This window comes from Microtus pennsylvanicus, chromosome 15 (assembly GCF_037038515.1).
Source record: "Microtus pennsylvanicus isolate mMicPen1 chromosome 15, mMicPen1.hap1, whole genome shotgun sequence".
NCBI classification, from domain to species: domain Eukaryota; kingdom Metazoa; phylum Chordata; class Mammalia; order Rodentia; family Cricetidae; genus Microtus; species Microtus pennsylvanicus.
In genome coordinates, this window is record NC_134593.1 from 69,501,295 (window position 1) to 69,524,483 (window position 23,189).

The window sequence follows — 23,189 nt, forward strand, 5'->3', positions numbered from 1 at the left end:
ACAAAGGGAGCCCACCCTCCCTCAAAGGCCTGTAGTTTGAAAGCCCCTGAGCTGAGCATGTCGGTCTGAACCCTTCTCCCAGAACACTCCCCTGGAACTGGTCTCCTGGGTATCTCTGCTCATCTAGCTTCGCTTTATTTTGATTGGTCAGATACATAGCCACCAGGGAATCCTCCTCCTCCTGAGCTGCTTCTGTGGGATTCTGTGAACACACAGACACCCTGCTGGTGACCTGAAGCAGCCATCTTTGTTCCTTTGCCCTCCCGAATAAGGCAGCAAGGGATACTGGTCAGGGTGGCTCTCAAGCTTGCAACACTGGTCACTCCAGAGGCCTGGTCAAGCAGATTGCTGGCTTCCAATGTAGGATCTCTGGAGGACCCAGGAATCTGCATCAGGGGTACAGTGCTGCTGGCTCAGGCACTCCCTGCACTTGGGAAGTCACTGGGCTGAGGACAGCAGGGGTTGAGGCTGGGTTTTTCATCACTGGGGCAGCTACCCACCCCAGTCTGCTTGACAACAGCAGAATAAGTCAGGCACCTGCTGGAATATCCCTGTAGGTCATAGCCAGGTGACCCTGTCAGAACCTTATTCCTGTGCCCTTGAATTTGTTGTGCATTAAAATGCAGATGTTCATTGGAGGAGGAGAAGGAGTTCATTCAACAAACATTTATAGAACGCGTTTTCTACAGACCTGGTGCTTAGCTGAATTCAACGGATTCCAAAATAACAGCGCAAATGTAGTCTATACACAAAGCAAATTCCATAAGAGTTTTCACTGTGGTGGGGGACAGTGGGGTGAGTCGGATTTTATAGTGTTATCAGTATTTACTGTTTGTGTAAGGTAAGAAGTAACAACATTTGCTTAAAAATAAAGGACGAGGCTTGAGGACTGCTAGGACCCTGTTATCTGTTCAGTCATTTATCATCTACAAGAGAGTGTGTTGCTCCCCAAATCACTGCTGGGGACACAGAAGAAAGTGGCTTTCAGAGAAGTTGACTTCCCAGGGACATAAGATCAGGGATACCGGTGACACAGTGGAGTCAAAGTAGCCATTTGCCATGCAATGAACACCCAGTTCACTAACGAGACGTCACCCCAATAGTGTCTCCTTTTCCTACCGTCTCTGAGCTCAGTGTACCACCAGCGCACACCTCGCTTTGCATGGTCAAGCTTCTTCTGAACATGTGCAGTGTGTATTCAGATTTCATGAAGTTTACAGATTGAGAAAGGGGGCTTATACTCAATGTGGCCCAGTCATACTTGAGCATTTTCCAGTAGCTGAATTGAGGGTCAGTTTGGAAAGGATGAAATATCTCAATAGTCATATAGCCACAATGAGGTGGCTCCCATGTTGGACAGCACAGTGCGTATCTGCTCTTCCAGCAACGTGCAGCTTAGCAGATCCAGTGCTGTGTTAGGTCTGCGTGTGGACTCAGGCCAGCCTGGTCCCTTGGTCTCCTCAACCCTCTGGTGTCATTGTGGCCTGTGCCAAACCTAGCTCAGGCTGTTGTGTCTTCCAGGGTCCTACAGCTTCTTGCTTGTGTCTGCTTGTGACAGTGTAAGGAGGTGGTGCCTCTAGTGACTGGTGACATAATCTAGGCTAGGGAAAGAGAGCATGCTGGGTGGACGGATGCATGTGCAGATTGATTAACAGACTAACAACAGCAGTGTGTTCCTGTTAGGTGCACACCCCCTTGCTTTAACGTAAAGTAACTTTATTTCATTGTCATCGAAAGCTTGCCAATCCTGTTCTTAAACAAGTTTATATTTAATGTTTATGTACAGAATCTTAAAAAATTATATGTGGAGTCTTCACCCCTCCTCTGCAAAAAACAAACCCCAGGGAACCAAAAGAAGGGTTGTATTAACCAGGGACTATAGAATGGGTCAATGGGAAAAGTTGATCAAAAGATTTAAAAATTTAGTTTGATAGATTAAAAACAAAGTACCAAGTTCTTGAAAATGGCTGGCAGTAGATGTGTTCTTACCCAAAAAGCAAGAAAGTAATTCAAATTACACATATGGTAGATAACTTGTTTAATAATTTGTGCTTGTTGCAAAACATTGGTTATACTCCATAAATATGTTCTGTTCCATTGGTCAATGGGAATAGATATTTTTAGAGGCTAGTTTGTCATGATAATTTGGAAACCCAAATTCTGGTTGCTTTATCATAACTCTTAAGTGGGAATCCTTTCTCTGAACTGAGAGCTTCACCGTGTGTGGCTTCCATGAATAAAGATCACCGGGTCTCTGTTCTTGCCATCTGTGCAGAAGTGCCTGGGTTTGCCTATTTCCGTCCTACCTATGAAGCCTGGGGGGGGGGGGGGACTCTGTTGCCTTTGAGAACCGCATGTACTCCATCTTTGTTATTTTGTAGTCTGCCTAGGGCTTGAGGGCTTTATACAATGTTTCCTGAGCATGGATGAAATGTGTCTAGAACAGTGTCTGAGGTCCTTTATCACAGAAGCCCCTCTGCTTGACAGCAGAAACGTTTCCTTAGCTCTTGCTTCCCCCACCCTTTGTTCTCCACCAGGTTTGGTGGTGGCATGGAGATAATGAAGCTCCAGGTCCAGGCTAGCTGGGGAAACCTGATGCCGAGTAAATTTGGTTATTAAACTCATCTTCTTAAGCTCCCTCGCCTAAGCTACTTGATGTTGCGAACAGACACTGCCAAGCAGACAAGTGGGAACCTGCTTGGCTCCCTCAAATATTTTAATTGAAGTGAGCTATGTGTCACGGCTTTCATCCTTGCCCGTTTCCTTCAGTGCACACACGTACATCGCCCATGCAAGTACTTTCACAGACAAATGAGAGAATTGTGGGGTGGAAAATGCAGTTCCCACCCTCCCAGGAGAAGTCAGGTAACCGTACAGGACGCCATTGCAGTCTCTGCCGCGAAGAGACATAGCAGCTTTCTCCAGAAAGGAAAAGCCCCGACTGCAAGAAAGTCTGATTGGCTTGGTTTGCCCAGAGTTGACTAATTTTCATCAATTAGGGGGCTCACTTTTTCTGGGAACATTAGTGAACAACTCAATTACTGTCCTCCGAACTTCCATAGTGCATGCTGTTTAGAGATACCATCGGTGTCACAAAGTGTGGGATGCATTTCGCTAAGTGCACCATTGCTTGATCACACTGTACACGTATCGTCAAAGGTATGCTTGCACGCCCAGATGATGAAGGTCCGTCACTGGATGCCACCTGTTGATGCAATCATGTGTTGAACACAGATATTTGAGGTGTTGAACACAAATGTTTGAGGCTGCCAGTTACGAAACGTGTATACCGTGTGCAATGAACACTTCCTAGTTAGCACAGAAGAGTGTCTTCTGAAGTGACATGAGGTACACTCAATACCAAACAGTAGCAGGCCCACTCCTGAGCACTGAGTGTTCACGCCGCCCTTCTACAGGACAAGCAGTGAAGTGCGCTTGTCTGCACCAGCGGCGTGCAAACACGTGTAAATGTATCACACTGGAACGCTGTGCTGGGAAGTTAAAAGTGACCAAGACCTCATTTGGCCGTGGGAACTTTCAAGCCCCATTCTAAGTTTATGGTAATGTCGCGTGAGTGGCATGCCATTGGTAGAAACCCCCTTAAGGGGGCAGCGTGACTGATCTATTCCCATCTTCATGATGCGCCCTTCGCTGTGACTTGTGGAAGAACAAGACTGATCTGATGTATATGGTGGTTGATGTCACCTACAGTTTCTGCAAATGGTCAGTTTGCAGACTATAGTCTTTTATTCATGTTTACTTTGTTAATGTCCGATTTTAATGTTATTAATTTCATATCCTTGGGAAATTAGAGCAATTGGAGTCTGCTGACCTTAGACATCCGCACTTTAACTTATGATATTGTCGTAGGTACACTTTTTAATCTTTACATTCTAAATACAAAAGAACTTTTTTTTAAAAAAAAATTACAAATTTTTAAACTTTGTTTGTGAACAGTGTGTGGGAGTCAAACAAGAATTCTTAGAAGTCAGTTCTTTCCTTGCACAATATGGGTCCCAGAGACGATGCTTAGCAGCAAATGCCTTTACCTGCTGACCCGCCTTGCCAGCCTGAAGAGGATTCTGTTAGGTTGTGTCTCGATTAAAACTTAGCTGAACTTGATTCACGTTAACTTGCATTCAACCTGTTCTAAGCTCAATTGGTCGACAAGCAGTTCTTGAGATCCTAATCGAGACCGTGAACCAAGGCACCTGGGAAGCGGGTACAAAGCATTGCCCTTCCCTAACAACAGGCTGCAGGGAAGACAGGCACCAAGCAAGCAGCAGAAAGTGAGTAGCATTCGGAGTTCAGAGAGCCCGGTTCCGGGAGTTCAGGAGGACCCATTTACCTACTCCAACATCACACCTCCATAAACTCGAAAGAACTTGTGGAATAGGGAACCCATGCTTTATCCAAAATAATATCATCTCCATTTCGTAGGAGAGACACATCCATACAGTTGTTTATAGCATTCCCAACAATAAAATCAATGGCCTAAATGTGAAATTAATTGGGAAGCACAATTCTAATACACTGTGTGGTGATTAAGCACATTAGATGGAATTGTTTCAGAGGGCCTAATTATTGTGTCTGCCACACTCATCTGTTTGAGTCACTCCTGACTCTTGGACTGCTGCCTAGATCATCCTGCCGCACAGTTGTGCTTCTAGGATGCCTCTGTCCCCTCCTCCTCCCCTTCCTCCTCTTCCTTCTCCTTCCCCTTCCCTCATGGTACTCAGGAAAGCTCGGAGGTCTAGCCTATACTTTCACGAATTCTAGCTCTGAGCTTAGTAGACAGTTCAAGTGTTTGATGCCTCTGAGCTCAGATGCAAGTCCATGTCTTAGGTTTTGCAGGTTCATGATTTAAAGGTGCTTTGCGGCATCACTTCTGCTGGCGGCAGCTCTCCAGACGCTTGTGTTCACTTCCTGTGGGGTTTTTGTGTTTGCTTGATGGGATGGTTGGTTTTCGTGAGACGTGCTTTACCCTGACCATGGGAGTGGTCAGGTCATCTGACTTGTCTAATCCTGTCATTTCAGAGTTTAAAAAGGACAAAGGAAAGGAAAACACCATCTTGCCCAAAGACGAAGATCTGAGAGGTGTGTTTTCCAGCATCCCCCAGAGCTGGGAGCATCAGAACTAATATCTTCCCAACGAGCGCCATTGCATCGAAGTCACTTTATCAAGGAGAGGTGTATCAGCAAAACAGCCAGGAGGCTAGAACCCTGGGAGCCAGAGATGACAGTGAGCACGCTTGGCTTGTGGCTCGCAGTCTTCCAGGGGGGCCTATTGATCAGCGAATGACCGCGTGCTGATAAGTTGTCTCTTCCCTGTTCCCTGGATTGGACTTCATTAAGGAATTCATTACTTTCCTTCAGACTTCCATGTGGGAGTTTCCACAGTAGTACCTTGGGGGTCATTGACACTTGGATCGATTTCATCATTTAACAGAAAGGAACAGAATCCAAAGTCCTTCTCATCATGGCCTTGAACGTTGCCCCAGTGAGAGACACCAAGTGGCTGACCCTGGAAGTCTGCAGACAGTATCAGAGAGGAACATGCTCACGCTCCGACGAAGAATGCAAATTCGCTCACCCCCCAAAAAGTTGCCAGGTTGAAAACGGAAGAGTAATTGCCTGCTTTGATTCCCTCAAGGTAAGACAATCATTTTACTTACGTGCACCTCCAGGCTGAGAGTTGGGCTTGCAGAGGGGACACTTGGCATTGCGCTCTGTAGAGTTTGCCGTTCACATTGGTTGTTTTCTTTGTGATGGCTGCTGGGAGGTGTGTGTTGTGCTGTCGCTCAAACTTACTCATACCAGGCATACGTGAATTTTTTACCCATCTCTGTTGACATTAAAAATACATGGTTGTATGTCTCTGGTTTGGGATGGCACTCAGGTACCCAAGAATTTCGCACGAAAGCTAGGCTATTGCCAACTGAAGTAAATGTTCTAGTTACGTTTGTTCTTCTCTGGGTAACATAAAGGTGAAGAAGCCACGCTTATCCCTTCCACGTGCCCGTCACTGTGACTCACGTCTCAAACAGTCTCTCTTCTTGTGGCTTTCCTTCTCAACCAGAGCCTTCCTAAAGTGCTTCTGGAGAGAGTTTTCATTCTCTCTCTTAAAATGTTTTATGGCTAGCAGAAATTACTGAGTGCACACTCAGTACTGTGTTCTCGGAGGGCCTACTGTCTGTCAGGAATGCCACCAAAGAGCTCGGTGTGGTTCCGATGTCCTCTTGATGAGCTCATGTCTGGCGGGAAAGTAGGGCACAGCGGCAAATAATTGTGGTGCAGGAAGAAAGACGTGTGCCACCCAGGACTAAGACAGCGCAGTTCCACAGGGGCCTTACCAGAGAGCTGGCTCCTGGCTGACAGGGAACGTTCCAGGAGGCTGGCCTACCCCAGGTTCATAATGGGTTTGGTAGAATTTGGGTTTGAAGAAATGGAAGATTCCAATGACAAATTCTACTTGGAAGATGTGGGATGATTTAGCTTAGCTCTCTTTGAGGCTTCCTGCAGCCCTAAAATTATGCTGCTCTGAGTTCCAGATAGGCTCAGGTAGTCTTACGTGTACAATGGCGTTGCCGTACTGGAGATGGTTAAGACATACCACCTTAATGTTTCTGCCTGTGGAAAACTCCAGATGTATTTCTCATGCTCTCGGCATTCTACCTGAGAAGCCACGGAAGTGGCCCGACCCCATTCTCAAGTGTTTGAGGTGATTAAATCATATGTCAAAAATTATGTCTCAAACCAGGGAAGTGGCTCAGTTTGTAAGGCCCTTGTCAAGACCTGAGCTTGCACATAGAATTCTGGTGAAAAAATAATGAAATAAAACAAAAGGGCAGCCATGGTGGAGGTCCCAGCCAGGACTTTAGTTTGCACGGGATGTTATCTATGTCATTAACAAGCTGTAAAGAACGTGAAGGCTGCCAAGCCGACCCGGCACAGGGGGAAGTTGGGCCTCAGTCTGAACACCTGCTCATCCTCCACCCTGTGCTCCCTGGCTTCTTTATGATTGGCTGACTTCAGGCCCTCAGCAGCAGAGAGAGCCTATACCGGTGGCAATGGCAGAGGCGGGCACCACGGCTGGTGCTGGCATGCTCACTCTGCGGCGTTGTTTAGGTCCCTACCACAGGCCACACAGCTTACAGCTGCGGGAAGTAGTAGCACAAAAAATGACGAGGCTAATCCCCCGAAGCCACGTGTCTCTTTCATTTAACACAGGTTGATCTTCCCTTATTCAGACCGCCAAGAGGATGAGGCTTTTAAATCACGGCTGTAATTCCACCAGTAGGTGATTCTACATCTGACTTCATGGGATGAGTTGTAGTCAAAATTAGGGGAAAAAAGTAAGGTTTCAGATCTGGAAAAAAAAAGTCTGAAATACTTCTATCCTAAAGCATTTGTGGTGAAGAATATCCAAACTGTCTATTAAACAAGATGGCGCTGTCTGTGAAGCTGCATGTAACAGCCTTCAGCGACCGTCTCTGGGCTCGGCCCCACGTCTTTACAGAAATGTGTTACTTTATCCCCTTGGCTCCAGCCTTCTCTTGTTTAGAGTTGATGCTGATCTTACCTCACAATGTTCCTCCCGACTCCCCACATCTGTGTCCCTACCCAGGGCTGAGGATGTCAGGAAGTAGCGCCGCCCTTTTCTCTCCCTTCCGCAAGTGTCCCACGACTGCTGCTGGTTTTGGTGATGGCCTTAAAGGGAGGCCGTAGCTCCTTGGTCCTACAAATCAGTCACAACATCAAAATATAATAATAATAAGATCCGCGATTTTGATGCCATCTGCTAAAAGATGTTTTATGAACACTATGGGAGTATTTGTGACAGAGAGGAATCTCTGCTGCTGTGTCAATAAAGAGACCACACATCTTTTTTTTTCATATTGTTATATTTGCACATATGGTTAAACTTTTTATAAGTACACGCTAAAACAAATTTGTGGGTGTTGAAAAATAGTTTGCCGAGGTGTTTGGAAGGTATGCGGGACGTATAAAAATGCTTTAATAAAAGCTGTTTAGGAAAGACAAGTACGCTTCTGATAGTGGTGTTCGTCCATGCATTGTCCCGCTGTTTCCTGTCTGCAGCTGGTGAGAAGCGGGTGCGGGCAGCTGGGGTTGTGTCTGAAAGTTCCAGTCCAGTTGTGAACTGACATCACATCAGCGATTTCCAGGACAGCTTACGTTGTGGAACACTGTTCCACAAGTTCCGGTGACTCCACAGAGGCCGAGCTGGACAAGACTGTTGCACAGGCAGAGAGTCCATCTGCCGGCCAGGGCCTTGACCTTGACCAAACTGACCCCATCTCTGGAGTCCCTGAGATGCTTTCCCTCATGGTCGCCATGTCTGGGGATTTCCTGTTCAGATTCCTTTCCTTGTAACTGTCAGGAATTCATCTGGACTACTTTGCAAACGGTAACATCTGGAAAGAAATACATGAATTAACTCTAATGTTTATTGAGACTAAGGGTTTCAGTTTTCTTAACAGTTGAATCCAGCCTTTAAATGGGAAACCAACTGTTAAAACTCGTTTTGCTAATTTTGGTTGAAAATATCCTCGGAGTACTTGAGAAAACTGTTTAGATAAGTTTTGGAACCTTAGCTATTACCTTTCTAAATAAAAGTTAGTTAATGGGCTGGGGAAATGGCTGTCTCTACAGTGCTAAGCTCACATCTCCAGCACCCATGTGAAAGCCAAGCCCATGTATGGCCCTTGGTTCTGTAACCTCAGCTTTAGGAAGACGGAGACAGGCAGATCCCTGGGGCTCACTTGACAGCCAGCCTAGCTAAAATGTCAAGTTACACACCCACACTTGCATCCCTCAAGTGCATGCACACATGCGCACACTTGCGTGCACACACGTACACCCCACAGACACATGCACACAAGTGCTAGTTCCAGGGAAGACCGTGTGATGCACTAGCAGCCAAGTTGGAAGTTGCTTCTCCCAGTTCAGGGCCGTTGAGTGACTTTTCACTTCCCGGAAGATAACTGGCTGGTCCAGTGAGATGTCAGCATCCTACACCAGCCATCTGGCTTCTCTGACTGCTGTCTGCTGCTCCAGCCACTTAGGTCTTCACTCTCCTCTCAGCATACCCAGCAGGCTTTGCTTCTGAGCTGTTGGTTTCTCCCTTTGCTCTGCTTGGGTCTTCTTGCTTCAGTTCTGTGAGCAGTTTGTCCTCCCGTGTCCTTCAGCAGCTTCTCTATAGCCTGGCAGTTAGTAGTGGGACTTTCTGACCAGGTCTGGGATGGCACTCTCACTCCCTAGGCCTTCTGGGCTCCATGACACCGTCTTGTTTACTGGCATCTCACCCACCTACTTCTTCTCTTCTGTGGGAATCAAAGCTGCATTAGGATGGGGCTTGCGTCTAATTGGTTTTAATAATAAAAGCCTGGAGTCAGAGAGTAGGGGGTGAAAGCTGAAAGATCGAAGAAGCAGAGCAGCCAGAAAGTAGTTCTTCCCTCTATGAATTCCTCAGACCGGATGGGGTATCGTCTCTAGTCCTAAGACGGAATGCCTTGAGCTCCTGTCTCCTCCCACCTTCTATTCCTCTCTGCACCCAGCTACATCCCTTCCTGTCTCCACCTCCCTAAGTGTCAGGATTTAAAGCCTGTGACTCCCAAGTACTGGGATTAAAAGTGAGAGCCACCCCCCCCCCCAACTCTGTTTCTCTTTTAGACTGGGTCAGTCTAGTGTAGCCCAGGGTAGCCTTGAACTCACAGAGATCTGTCTGCCTCTATCTCCCGAGCGCTGGGAGTAAAGGTGTGTAGCACCACAGCCTGGCCTCTATGGCTGACTAGTGACTTAGCTCTGCACTCTGATCCTCAGGCAAGCTCTGTTTGTTAGATCACAAACAAAATGTCACCACAGCGTCTGCTAAGATTGCTGTGATGCCCCGGAGCCTAGAAGGGTGTCGTGTATAATAGATGTCCAATGGTAGGAAGTGTTTATCGCAAAAGCATGCCAACTTCTCAGACAGGGTTGCTGTGTATGATTGTATGGGGTGGGTTCCACTTTGGGTGTGTACTCCGTCAATGGGCACCTGAAAGCTGTACGATACTTAGCCGTGGACTATGGACTGTGGCCCTAATGCAGGTAACCCAGCAGCGTTTAAAAGCAGGAACTTCCAGACAGGCATGACAGTGGAAGAACAAGGCCCCACTGATAAACGGACGAACCATTTGCTCTTTCCAGCTGCGTGGGTTGTTGTCACGCCTGCCTTTTCCTACTTCCGATTCTTTCTAAATGCTCAGATGAGAGAAAGGGGTCTCGTTATTTAATGGGGTACTCGTAAGAAGTGACCTGATGGTACAGTAAGCTACAATTTAGGTTTACAATTTTTGGGTAAGCATTTCAGAATGAAAAGAGAAATTTATGTCAAAATATATAATTGGCTTTGACCTGAAGCTCAAGTGCTTGAATTGCTGCTGGCTGGTTAAATTGAGGCTAATTATTTGCAATAATTAACTTGGGTATTTTGTAAACCATGTACCTAGTTTTGATCTGGATTACAAATGCAATCTCAGACATTTAAAATTTTTCAGTAGTGATCATTACAGTCAGATGGCTCTGGCAATAGCCCACTTTTGTACCTTCTAATGACCTTGCAAGACAAATAGGTTAAATCAGTGTGATATGCGTAGGCATAGATTCAAAAATTTAAACATTTTGTTTGTGACCACTCAACTTCTAAATGGCGGAGAAAGGACCTGGCTTCAGGTAGGTATGACCCCAAAGTTGATATTGTCCACTCTTCCCTCTCAACTCTGCTTGTGGAATACACCATTGGAGTAAATTTTAGAATTCCTACTATCTTAACTGTATTCACATTTAGTAAGTTTAGTACTTTGAAGTGAAAATTTTTTATTTGGAAGCCCCCAGGAATAAACATGTTTATATACTAGAAATTTTAAAATTACACGAGAGAATTATTAGGAAAAAGCAAGCTACATGCAATATTTTTCTTTGTTTTGTTGTTGAATTTTTTTAAAGACAGGGTCTGACTGACTAGCCCAGTCTGGCCTAGAACTTACTTTGTAGGCCAGGCTGGCTTAGAACTCATAGAGATTCTCCTGCCTCTGCCTCCTGAATGCTGTAATTGAAGACTTGGGCAGGAAGATAGTTGCAAAGTTAAAGACAGCTTTAATGAGTTCGAAGCTAGCCTGTGTGACATACCCTGCCCCAGAATTAATTAAACAAACAAACAAACAGTCTTCTAATTCAAGTCTAATTGCCGCAGCCTGCCTTAGCCATAGGGGCATTCAAGTAACCATGGGGTGGGAAGTTTGAAATGCTTCTGAACTGAACCCATGCAGACTTTTAGACCTTGTCATTCCCTGATCAACACAATGTCACAGGTGTGTGCCTAACTAACATTTGCATTCCACGAGATAGTTGGGGCATGCCAGGGATGAGTATATACAAGTATAGAATGTCAGTATTAGAAAGTGACGTGGGTGCTTGATGGGCACATACTATATATACACCATTTCATAGAAGGACTTGGGAATCTAGGCATTTTAGTATCCAATGGACGTATTGATATCCATTCACCATACATACCAAGGGCTCGCTCATTCACTCATTCTTGGTCATTCACCGCCAACTGAAATGAAACCAGAGAGATGACACACACCAGTGTTTCCGTTCTCAGTGCTACGGAGACTGGACAGTTGATAGAACGTGGGGACGTTGGTTGCAGAACACACAGTCTCTGAAGATGACAGCTGCCACCCGGGAAGGGACAGCTGTTGCTGCTGTGCTATGATCCAGATGCCTTGAAGAACCAGCAGTCTGGTTACACGTGACAATCCGTGAGCTAATCCTAGGTGCTGGAGTCTTAACAGGCCAGGTTGGAGGATGTGGACCGCCTTGCTCAGCAGACTGCCTTGCTTATCCTCTGAAGTCAGCTAACCTTGGCCGTGAGTTGGGCACCGCCAAACACGGAGTCTAACACCGTGTTCTGTGTCTTCCATCCACACGATCTGAACGGTGCTGTATGTCTGACCCAGTAGACTGGTCACTCTTCCCTGAGCATTCTCCAGTCACAAGAACCTGGTCTGCAAGACCTTTTCATCAGCTCTTCTGCTTGCCTGGGATTGTTCTTCATTTTAGTGTGGCATTAACTTAAATATCATAGCCCACCCACAAAGCCTTTTCAGAACTTACCCTTACATGGTGTTTTCTGTTTGTCTTTTTTTTCTCCACTAGGAGGTAAAACCATGAGGTAGGGATCTCATTCTTCTATCCCATATCTGGCAGCTATACATAAATACATGCAGAAATACATAAAGAAATATATCCTGAAATCTTAAACTTAGAACTGTTATGATAAAATTCAGACCACCTTTCCGGCTATCTGCTTCCCAGCTTTCCCTGTAGTTTATGGTAAACACCAGTCCCGGGAGTCTGCACAGTAGGACTGTTTGGTTGACATCCCGAGACACTTATGGGTCATGTTCAGCCATTGTAGCTGTTCCAACAGGCAGGACACATGGAAACTTGTTTTGTCACAAACGTCAGTTAAAAGCCACTAAAATGTGTGGATTGAACTGGATTTGTGACTCAGTGGTAGAATGCCCACACAGCACATGGGATGCTCTAGGTTTGATTCTCTGTAATGCACCCACTGAAGTGGGGGGGGCAGGGAGGGACCTTTTGGACCACCATGGTGGCCTGTACAGTTCCTCCAACTCATTACAGACTGAGGCTGGTGTTTGACAAGGACTCTTCACCAGTCAGTTCTGAAACCAGAACATTGACCTCTGCTTTTCCTATGAAGTTAGAGTCAGTTCAGAAGTTTTGTTTTTAAAGTCTGAGGTTTTCTTTTTGTTTCCCCAATTACCATAATTCTCTTTTCTTTTATAGAGTCATTATCTTTAGATGACTTTATTCTTGTTTTTGTTTTCTTTAGTGCCCTGGCTGGGCTAAAGAAAGAGCAGACAGTTCTTTGTCCATGGCCAGCTCCTATTAAAGACCACTGCCCCATAGACGCAAGGGCCGGGATCTGCCTTTCCGTACAGCCTGTGCTAAAATGAAATGTCCCCACCCTAAGCCTTCTCTTTCATGACATACATGCTGCAGTGTTCTGTTAATTTTTCAAAATGCTCACTAAGCTCCGTGCTACCTGAGAGGACTTTAGAAGTTCCTTGGGCATTTTTCTGTCAGCCAATAAGGCCAGTGTGACCCATCAAACAAGCAAACTTCCATTTTAAAATGGAGACACCCCTGGGCCCCTCCCTTCGCTGTGGAGACCCTGGAACGTGGAATGTGTTTGTCAGACAAGGCCAACTCCACACCACGTCAGGGGGCACAACCCTGGAGCTGTGGAGGGCAGGGGCCAGACAATGGACTTCCACTAGCTCACAGTTTTCACGTGAACTTCCCTACCAAGGGTAAGCCGCAGATTCTTTCCACTTGGTTTGATTCGCTTCCTTCCTGCTCAGAGATTACGGTGCAGTGTGTGTTTCTCGTTCTCAGCAGTGTCGTGGCCGGGGCGGCACCGATTCTCTGAGGACTGATCCTCCCCTTGAGCGCTGACCTTTTGGATTAGCGAGTGGGGAGTGAGTAGGTGTTCGTCTGTTTCTTTGCCATCCTGCCCGACCGGCTAGCATTGGGGCGATGTGGCAGACAAGACCATTTTCTGACAACTTGAGACTGTCCACCCACACTGAACCTTGAGCCTTCCTGACGATGATCTCCAGAGGATGGTGGACTAGAAAATCCTAAGTTAAATCAGGAGCGTCAACTTCTGACTTTTCAAAACTTCACTGAAGATATGATCATCTTCCCAGAACATGCCTTTTAGAAACAAGAATGGTGCGTGTGACTTCTGACTGGAAGAGTGTTATTAGCTGCTTAAGTCACATGGATAGTCCAGAGCCGGGGAGATGGCCTGGTGGGCGCACGGCTTCCTGTGCAAGAACGAGAACCTGCGTTCAGTTCCCAGCACCCATGGAAAGACAGCTGCAATGTTAAGGCGTGTTTGATCCTAACACAGGGGCGAGGAGACAGGGCCATTCTGTTCGTTCATTCATTCATTCATTCATTCATGGGCAGGAGTTTACTAGACTGACTGGCGACTCAGTCCTGTCTCAAAATAAATTAATGAATAAGCTCAAACAATGGTTGAGACGTGACACTTAGTGCTTGATCTCAGACTTTCTCATCCACCAATGTGTGCAGGCACCTGCATCCCCACCCCACTGTAAGATACATTTACCATCATTTTAAAAACTAGGAAGCTCACTTGGTGAATACGGTGTCTGTAGGTTGTTATTAAATATCCACCCAGTTCAGGCTCAAATCTCATCTGAAGGAGTACCTCAAGTGCTCCTAACCCTTAGGAGAAATCATTAATGACACTAGAGAGGTCCTTTCCACATGTGCCGTGAAACTCGGCTCTGACCCAGATGCTTGGGATCTAAAATTAGCCGTCTACAGGCTTTGTCGGAGGCTTCTGCTTCACAGAGCCCTGCTTCCATTCCCACTGGGAGCCCAGCTCCACCGAAGCCACAACATCTGGAAAGCACCGGGTAGCAGCATTCCTAATGAGGAGTTCCAGTCAAGCCAGCGTGTTCTAAGCGGAATGTGAGGCCAGGAACAAACTTCACTTCCCGGAGAATGTGAGACACCTGCATTCACTTAAGTGGTCTACAAACAAACATTCCGCCCCTGCTTGGTGCCAAGCCCTGTGTTTGTTCTCCTGGAGTTCACGGTTTTTCGGAGAAACAACGACAGCAGCGGCACAAGATCAGACTGGGTTGAAATGGACAGGCCTCTGAGAGCTGCTGAGCAGACGCGACAGCCGAGCCTCGCGTGACCTTGACTTCGTTTGATTTGCAAAGCTTAGCACCAGCTACCCCTTCTCGGGGCCTCATGGAAAGCAAAAGGGAGCTCAAGTGCCACCAATCCGAAGTGCGCAGCCACTGAATTGGTCTTTGTTCAAATAAACTCTCTAAGCTTTTATTGTCCCTCGGTTTACTTTTTAACAAAGAAAATAACCATAACTTCTCAAAGGCACCATTCATTCCTGAGATACTGTGGCCAGTGTGAGTGCCCTTGAGCCAGGCGTTGGGAATTAGTCTGCTGACCTCATGGGTTGTCATTCTATTTGGGGCAACGTGCAAGTAAAGGGGATATAGGTTTTCTCCCCTCACAAAAATATACTAGTGTTTCCTACCTGCTGCCACGATGGGAAAGAAGCAGGGCATTCCAGTTGAAGCAGTGTCGCGATGTTAGGGGCAACTTTGTGCCGGAAAAGATGCTCCGGTGCTGCCTGCAGGGTGTTGCTTCGGCAGCTCTGACCCTGAGAGGAGGAGAATTCCTGGGGAAGAGGGTCTTTCCAGGTACAGAAACAAGGAAGTGGCCAAAATAGGATGGAAGTATTTACTAATGCCTCGGAACAGTAGGCGCCAAACCAGGTAGGATTTTACATTTTCTGTTTGGCACTGGGATTTGAATGCAGGGGTAGCGGGCCCTGGTTTGCCTTGTGGAAGGAAGGCTGCTCCACCTAGGGAAGTTGCAGAAGACATTGCAGACAAAAAGTTGGTATGGGGATCTTTGGATCTTTAAGTCCATGGCAGTGCCCCTGGCTGGGTGGTGGTGGCAGATGCAAGCCAGATGTGTGTATACTCACACTGTGTTTGGGGTGCACACAAGGGTTCATTTTATGATCTCTGCTGTGTTTTTGCAAAATTTTACGCCCCTCCTGCTCACTTTGTCCTCGGTGGTCTCTAAAGAAGTGGTCTCCACGTTCGCCCAGACGCTGAGTATCAGCGGCAGAGCCCTGGAGAATGTGATTTATGTCTCAGTAGACTTAAATCTCACTGTGTGCCCATCACAATCTTCCTTTTGTTCGTAGGCTCAAAGTGCCTGTTGTACATGAAGCCTTCTGTTGTTTTCAGTTCCTCCTTGGTCGGAGCGTGAGATCATTTGGAATTGTATTAACTCTTTCCTGAGAACCTTTTGCACATCTTAAAAGTTTGTTTATTCTGTTTCTGGGTGTGTATGTGTGCTTGTATCTGCAGAGGCCACAAGAGAGCGCTGTACTGGAGTCACGGCTGGTTGCAGACTGCCCCATGTGAGTGCTGGGAACCGAGTGTAGGTTGCCTGTGAGAACAATGAAAGCTCTTAACCACTGATCCGTCCTACAGCTGCTTCCTTAAATACTTTAAACAGAAAGTTCTACTTGTTGGGATTTTTTTCTTTCCTTCCTCCCTTCCTGTTTTTTTAGACAGGGTTTCTCTGTGTAGCCCTGGCTATACTGGAACTTGCTTGGAGACCAGGCTGTTCACGACCTTAGGGATCCGCCTGCCTCTGCCTCCTGAGTCCTGGAATTAATGGTGTTTGTCACCATGCTGGTATCTACTTGATTTTTTATTTCTCAGAATTTCCAACTTCAATCATAAATAAAAACCTAGATTATGCTTATTGGATCTCAAACTTTTTTTTTTTTTTGGTGGGGGGAGGTTTCGAGACAGGGTTTCTCTGTAGCTTTGGAGCCTGTTCTGGAACTAACTCTTGTAGACCAGGCTGGTCTCACACAGAGCTATGCCTGCCTTTGCCTCCCAGGTGCTGGGATTAAAGGTGTGCAACACCACCGCCCAGCTTCAAACCCATTTTTAGAAGATTATAGCCAGGATCAAAACTCCCCCCTCAGTCACTTGATGTCCTCCCCCATCTTCAGATGGCTGTGCTTCCAGTTCAGATAACTTTTTGATAAATAATTGAATTTCTTTATTTTTTCTAGAACTTTTCATTAAGTTCATCCTGGTTAACAAATGTCCTACAATTATTGTTTCCTCAACGTTTCAACTTTTATCACCCAAAAGAATTAATTTTGCTCTTCTAAGTCAATGTTCTTTTTAAATACTATCTGTGGCTTTTTCCTCCCAAGGAGATTATATTATGTAAAGAATTTGTGTTTGGTTTTAATTATCAATTCTAGAAAAGATATATTTATTCTTCTTAAGATTTTAAAATTTAATTCTATCCTTGTTGTTTTCTTTCCTTATTTGCCCCCTGCCCCGTTCTAAGTAGAACTCATAGTCCTGCCCAACCCTTGTTATTTGAAACATTTACTGCATTCTATTATTTATTATTTAAACCATGTCTACTATATAAAGCAGCTTTGGCCATACCTCACAGACTTTGGTTAGATAACATTCTCAAATTTGTGATATTTTTTTCTCGGTCTTGCTTATACAGGTGTTCTAAACTATGCAAGCCATCTGGGGCATTTTCCCTTTCCAGTCTCACTATTAATTTCTAACATTTCATCATGACGATAAGAAGCTTGCATCTTTTACTTGAGAAGCACACTCAAGTGGTTTTGGTGCAGATTAAAATTGATGTTTGCTCATGACACACAACACCCGAGAAGGAACGCATTTCCTGTTCAGAAGGTACAGGCTGTATATACCAATGTGTCAGTCATTCACTCAAGCTTAAGTAATTCAAGTACTTTATGTTCATAATCCTTTATCCTGTTATCCTAACACCAGCTCGAGAGCTACAGCGTTAAAATGTACTTCAACACCACTGTTTATTTTCTTCTATGTGCGTTTTCTTTCGTCTCTAATACCAGCTCTTCATGGAGCGGCGCTGTGCCATCCTGTGCTGAGTGTTTCCCTGGTCTTTTGGTGTTTTTAAGGTTCCACCTGACTTCAATATGAACATGACCTTTGGTTTAGTTTCTGCATGTCATACGTGAGAAATGGCACGACTTGAGCACACAACTACTGCCTGGGGGGGGGCGTATTTTCCTCATGTATCTTGTTCCGTTTCTCTATTTCCAACTTTATTACATTGACTTTTATCTCCTGTGAACATCCTTTCTTCGAATTTGACATTTAAAATTGGAATTGATCTTGACTCAACACACAGTCATTAATCATGCACTCACAGTACAGTGATGCTAGGCCACATCACAGTCTGAGGCCCCTCTTGTTTGGGCCCTTTTATCAGCACCTACAGGGTGGGTCGTGGCCACATTGTATCAGGTGAGAGGACTGCACCCAAAGCAATGGAGCTCATTGATCTGCTGGGGTTTTACACAGACTGGAAACCTTGTTGACAGTTAATTGTTGCATGTCAGACTATTGGATACACATCATTAGCAGCCGGCCTTCAAGGGAAAAGATAGATACATTAGCGGCAACAGTCATCAAAAAAAAACGGACCTGGAAGATAACTTAATGGATGGAGTAGATTTCAGCTGAGCTAAAAGATCGGTCTTCATGCGTGGATTCCATGTCAGTAACCTCCCCCAATGCTGTTGCCGCCTATTGGTCAGATCCAGAAATGAAGTCAAGGACTCTGTTTACATATGGTTCCCCCGGTGATTTCAGTGCATGGCCGGATTTAGCAAGGATATGTTCTCATCGCAGACTCTGAAATCGCTTCCATCGCATATAAGTCCATTGTGTATATCCTGCTGGATGCTTCCGTTTGTTTTCCAAGGTTCAGATAAAACACATAGCTATGTTAGCCCAAATACAGCATTTTCCAAGTCAATGTTAGTAACAACAACAAAGAGCCCAAGCACCTGCCCACACCCCTTAACATCTTATTCCCGTGTCAGCCTCAGTTACTGCCTGGAAATCACTGGCTGCAACGCTAAACCAGCAGCCTCAAGTCCCGGCCATGAACAGTCTGAAGGAACAATGGTGTCGTTTGTCAAGAAGGGAGAACAGTCGCTGTGAGAACATGTGTGGTATGATGGGCTGTGCCGCATATGCTTACCCCAGAGAAAGGAAGAATCAGAAAACATGAGAGCTCGCTCCAGATACTTAGAGCTGGCATCTCAGGAGGAATGGAACCAAAGATCTATAGGAAGATAGATACATCTTTGCTCAATATGGGAAGGAAGTGGATGAGCGTGCCTCAGGGCTGAGAGTCCTGGTCTCAGGAAATGCTCAAGTAGATGCCTGGGATTGATTTTTGGTTCAAGTGTCTTTTTAAGTTCGTTCTGCAGAGGGGGGGGGGTGCAAGGAGACAATTCCATGCAGAGCTAATTGCTAAAGCGACCGATCCCAGCTTGGCAGTACATGTTTCCTCTGGTGTCAGTGTTGAAATATTTGGTTGCCCAGCAACCAGTAAATATCTGCGCCATGCATCAGAAAATGGTTTGTGTGAGAGTTGATTGTGTGGTTCCTCAAACCACATTGTTTCAATCCTGACAAAGATTCTCATTAGAGATTGCTGTATATCAAAATGGCGTTGAGCCGTGACTGGTACAGTCCTAATGTTTATCAAACATCAGCCAGCCGTTCTGCTAAGCCACCATGCACCCTTACTGCTGAGCCCCCATGCTCCCATTACTGCTGAGCCACCATGCACCCTTACTGCTGAGCCACCATGCGCCCATTACAACTGAGCCACCATGCGCCCATTAGGAATACTTTTGGTCCAGGAAGGCAATGTTAGCAAAGCAGCAAGGGAACCTGCAACATTGTTAAAGACGGTTCTATGTGGACAAGTTTTGGGGCTGGTCATTCAAGTTGCATCGTGAACTCTTCAACTTTGAAATCCTGTGAGTATTTAACCTGTAGCTCATACCAGCATTTAAGATATAGAACAGAGTTTAATGCAGAATGGGCTTCAGTCAGAACTCTGCACTCGTGGTCTCCTAGGAAACGGATGAAACATATCTGGCTCATTTAAGAGCTTGATCTCACTTATAAACAAGCTGTTTCATGTTACAGGAACCAAAGAACCATGATTTGCCATACTTCCACATGAAACATCTGCCAAGATATCTTATTAGGTTTGCTTAGTAATAATGACTCAGTACGTAAGAGAAACCATGGAACCCTGTCAGAGGCCATGCACGCTAAATAATGGAGACTCTCATTTCCGTTCCTTTGTGTGATCTCTCAAATCATGGTTTTAGGAAGAGATTGGTTTTTGAGTCATTTCTTTGTCCCTGAAAGACTTAGAACTGCTCTAGGTAACTTTTTATTAGCCGGTTCAAGACATTGGTGCAACAATATAATTAATCACATTTTTAATGAAAATGATGGCACGTTAATTGGTAATTTGGGGATGGGAGTTCTTCCTAATTACTTATTAACCTTTAAATCATATATACACGAGGGAAAAGAATAAGATTGGTGTCTGACTATCAGGAAGTTTTTTCAAGGTGCTTTTTATAAAAAGAATTTAATGAAACCACCCCACCTCCAATCAGAGAAACTTTTTTTTTTCACATTAGGAAAAGTGACATGATGCTTAATATATTAACTGGCTATAGAAAGTTGCATGTATCTATTTTTGGCCCATCTCTGATTCATCATTAATAGAATTATGGTTGAATAAGGCGGTAGAAATGATGCTATCAAAAGGTTTCTTTTACCATTTAAATTTGTAGCTAGCTGCCAAGGGTTCTGTTAAGAGGAACAAATGCTATTTTTAGTTGAGCTGGTCTATTCGGGAATCTCAATCCACATACTAGGAAATGAGGAAAGCTGAACCGACAGACGAGCTCTAGAACGTTGGTCTGAAATGCTGTATGAAGGCACAGAGCTGGAAAGGTTAACTAGATCAGCTGTGACGTGAACTAAACTCACTGCCGTTTAAACAGTGGCTTCGCTTAATTGGTTGGACACAAACTGGATGAAGAGACAGATAAATGGATTTCAGCGGACAAGGGTCCAATTTCATTTTCTCTGATGGGAAAAGGAAGCCCATCCTGGGGCTCCGTCTGCTTCTGGGCTCCTGTTCCGTTGAATATGAGTTATTTGAAGGTCAGGGTTGCTTTTTTATTTCTTCCACCGATTCATTTTCTGCCCGAGCCTTATCTCAGGGCCTTTACCCTGCTGACTTTCTGAGTTCTTACCTGTGTGTTCATGATCCAGTGGGAATTGACTGAGGGCCTGATGCATGCCAGGCTCTGTCCGCGGATAAAAGGAACCGCAGCGAGATTGCTGCAAGCTGCAGACAGTGTGACAAGAGATGGAGATGGGTATCAAGTGACTGTCAGAGAGGGTGATGGGTACCAGGAGGGTTATCAGTGAGGAGAGAGTGCGCTAGAGAGGCCCGTGGATGGGGGACAGGGAACTCTGGCTTGAGGATGCAGGGAAGATGTCTCGTTGGACTTCACTGGCGGAATAGGGGAGAAATGAATTCAAGGGCAAAGCAGAGATCTTACAAGGTCACGTGTCCTCAGCCGCGCCACCTTTTCCCTCCAGCATCTTCCATGTCTCCCTGTCCCATCATCCACTTAAAGAGTAATGTTGGTGAGGACCATCCTTGGCCCATTAGGCAGTCGTGCAGAATGAGATGCTGCTCAATGGGCGTGCGGTGGTTCACAGAGGAGGCAGAGCCTCTGCCCCATGCTTCGGTTGGCTCCCATTTCCAAGAAACTGTGGCTCTCTCTGTGTGTCTTACCCAGAAACTGTAGTGCTAAAAACCACATCCAAAGAAAATGCTGTAATGCTACAGTCGCAATAATGATTGAATGAATGAATGAATGATCACATAAATAAGCAGTCAAACAAATAAGTAACCATGCAGATAAATAAAATCTTTCTGGAAAGGAGAGAACAGGCAAAGAAAGATGTGATAATTATAGCTGTCTCTTGCTGAGTAGATACTGGGCTGGGTGAAGCCTTTTTGATGTATTACATGTGATTCTTCATACAATTCAAATCAAATCAAAATAAAATAAAGCAACAACCAAACCTCAGCTCTGTGGATGGTAGTCACAAATGGGGATTGTGTGGTTTGCTTAGGAATGGACTCCATAGACTCACATATTTGAATGCTTGGTCATCAGGGAGTGGCACTACTTGGCAGGGATAAGGAGGTGTGGCCTTGGTTGAGGAAATGTGTCACTGGGGGCAGACTTTGGGGTTTCAAATGCTCAAGCCAAGCAAGTTCTCTCGCTTCCTGCTACCTGCAGATCCAAATGTAGAACTCCCAGCTCCTTCTCTAGCACCATGGCTGCCTGTGTGCTTCCCGCCATGATGATCATAGACTGAACTTCTGAACTATAAGCAAGTCCCAGTTAAATATTTTTCATTATAAGAGTTGCTGTGGTCATGGCCACTCTTCACAGCAGTAGAAACCCTAACTATGGCAGGGATTTAACTCAGTAATGCTTTTCTGAGTTAATTGATGAATCTATCTCTTAGAGAGTATCTCTAGCTCCTAAAATAGAAGTTCCTCAAGGGCAGGCACCTGGAAGGAAGACAGCCACGAGATCAAAACATAAGGATATCTTAAGTACTAACCTCACCTAAAAGATTCCGTACTTGATGTGAAGTCACACCAAACCAGGATGATTCTGACTTGTCAGCAAGTCAACTCATACTCTCTTCCCATTTGTGCAACAAAAATTGGCCATCTCCTTCTTCACAGGGCTGCTTTCTAAGTTCATAGGCCACTCTCATGTCCAGAAACCAGCAAGGTTCTGTTCACAGGACAGCAGTGTGTACTCAGAAGATCCACCAAGCCTCTGTTACAGCGGGGAGGAGGGAAGAGTACTAATATCCCTCCTGATTGCGGCAAAAGAGGAAGGACAGGTTGTAGGTCCTTGCTGTGGAAGCTTCTTCTCCACATTGCAAACGCTAACCTAACTGGCACCAGAGAGCTCATCCTCCAGATTGGATGCCCAAGGTCATTCTGAGCTGGTGTGGATGCCCTGTCATCCTGCACTCTCCGATGGAAACCTAACGCAAAGAACTTGCAGTGTGCCTGCATGGTTGAGGGAAAAGCATTAGGGAAAGATGGGAATTACAGTTCCCATCCTGAGAAATGAGAGGGTGTGGTTTGAAATCAGGTTCTCATCCCAATGTTTCAAGTGATTCCAGATTTCACCATGTTGGAAACTTGGGTCCCTTAAGGTACAACATTTTAGCTACTTCTATTTAAAAAAAAATATTGATTCACTGTCTAGAAATGTCTTCTCTCTGCTTTCCTGTGTACTGAATAAAGCGTGAATGCCATTACTGTGCTGTGTTAAATGGACTCTTCCAGTTTCCTATGGAATTGTGGACTTATGCCTTCATGGAAGTAGGAGCTGGTTTACACTAGTAGGAAAACATTGTGAACACATTGTATCATCCAACATTCTTTCTCTTCAGTTCATCCATCTCACTTCTAGAGAAATACATGTATGTGTCTACAAAGAGGCAGCGTGTGGATGTTCATGCAGTGGTACGGAACAGTGA

At 45.4% G+C, this 23,189-nt stretch overlaps 1 protein-coding gene across 6 annotated transcripts in view; it reads left to right on the plus strand.

The window, feature by feature from the left end:
• The window catches only part of Mbnl2 (muscleblind like splicing regulator 2), a 151,502-nt gene that overhangs the window by 43,800 nt on the left and 84,513 nt on the right, over nt 1-23,189 (plus strand). For all 6 annotated transcript variants that reach the window (XM_075949416.1, XM_075949412.1, XM_075949415.1 and 3 more), the window contains exon 2: nt 5,038-5,653. In XM_075949416.1, the coding sequence (XP_075805531.1) occupies nt 5,480-5,653 (174 nt within the window). In that variant the 5' untranslated portion in view covers nt 5,038-5,479. The remainder of the gene's footprint in view (nt 1-5,037; nt 5,654-23,189) is intronic.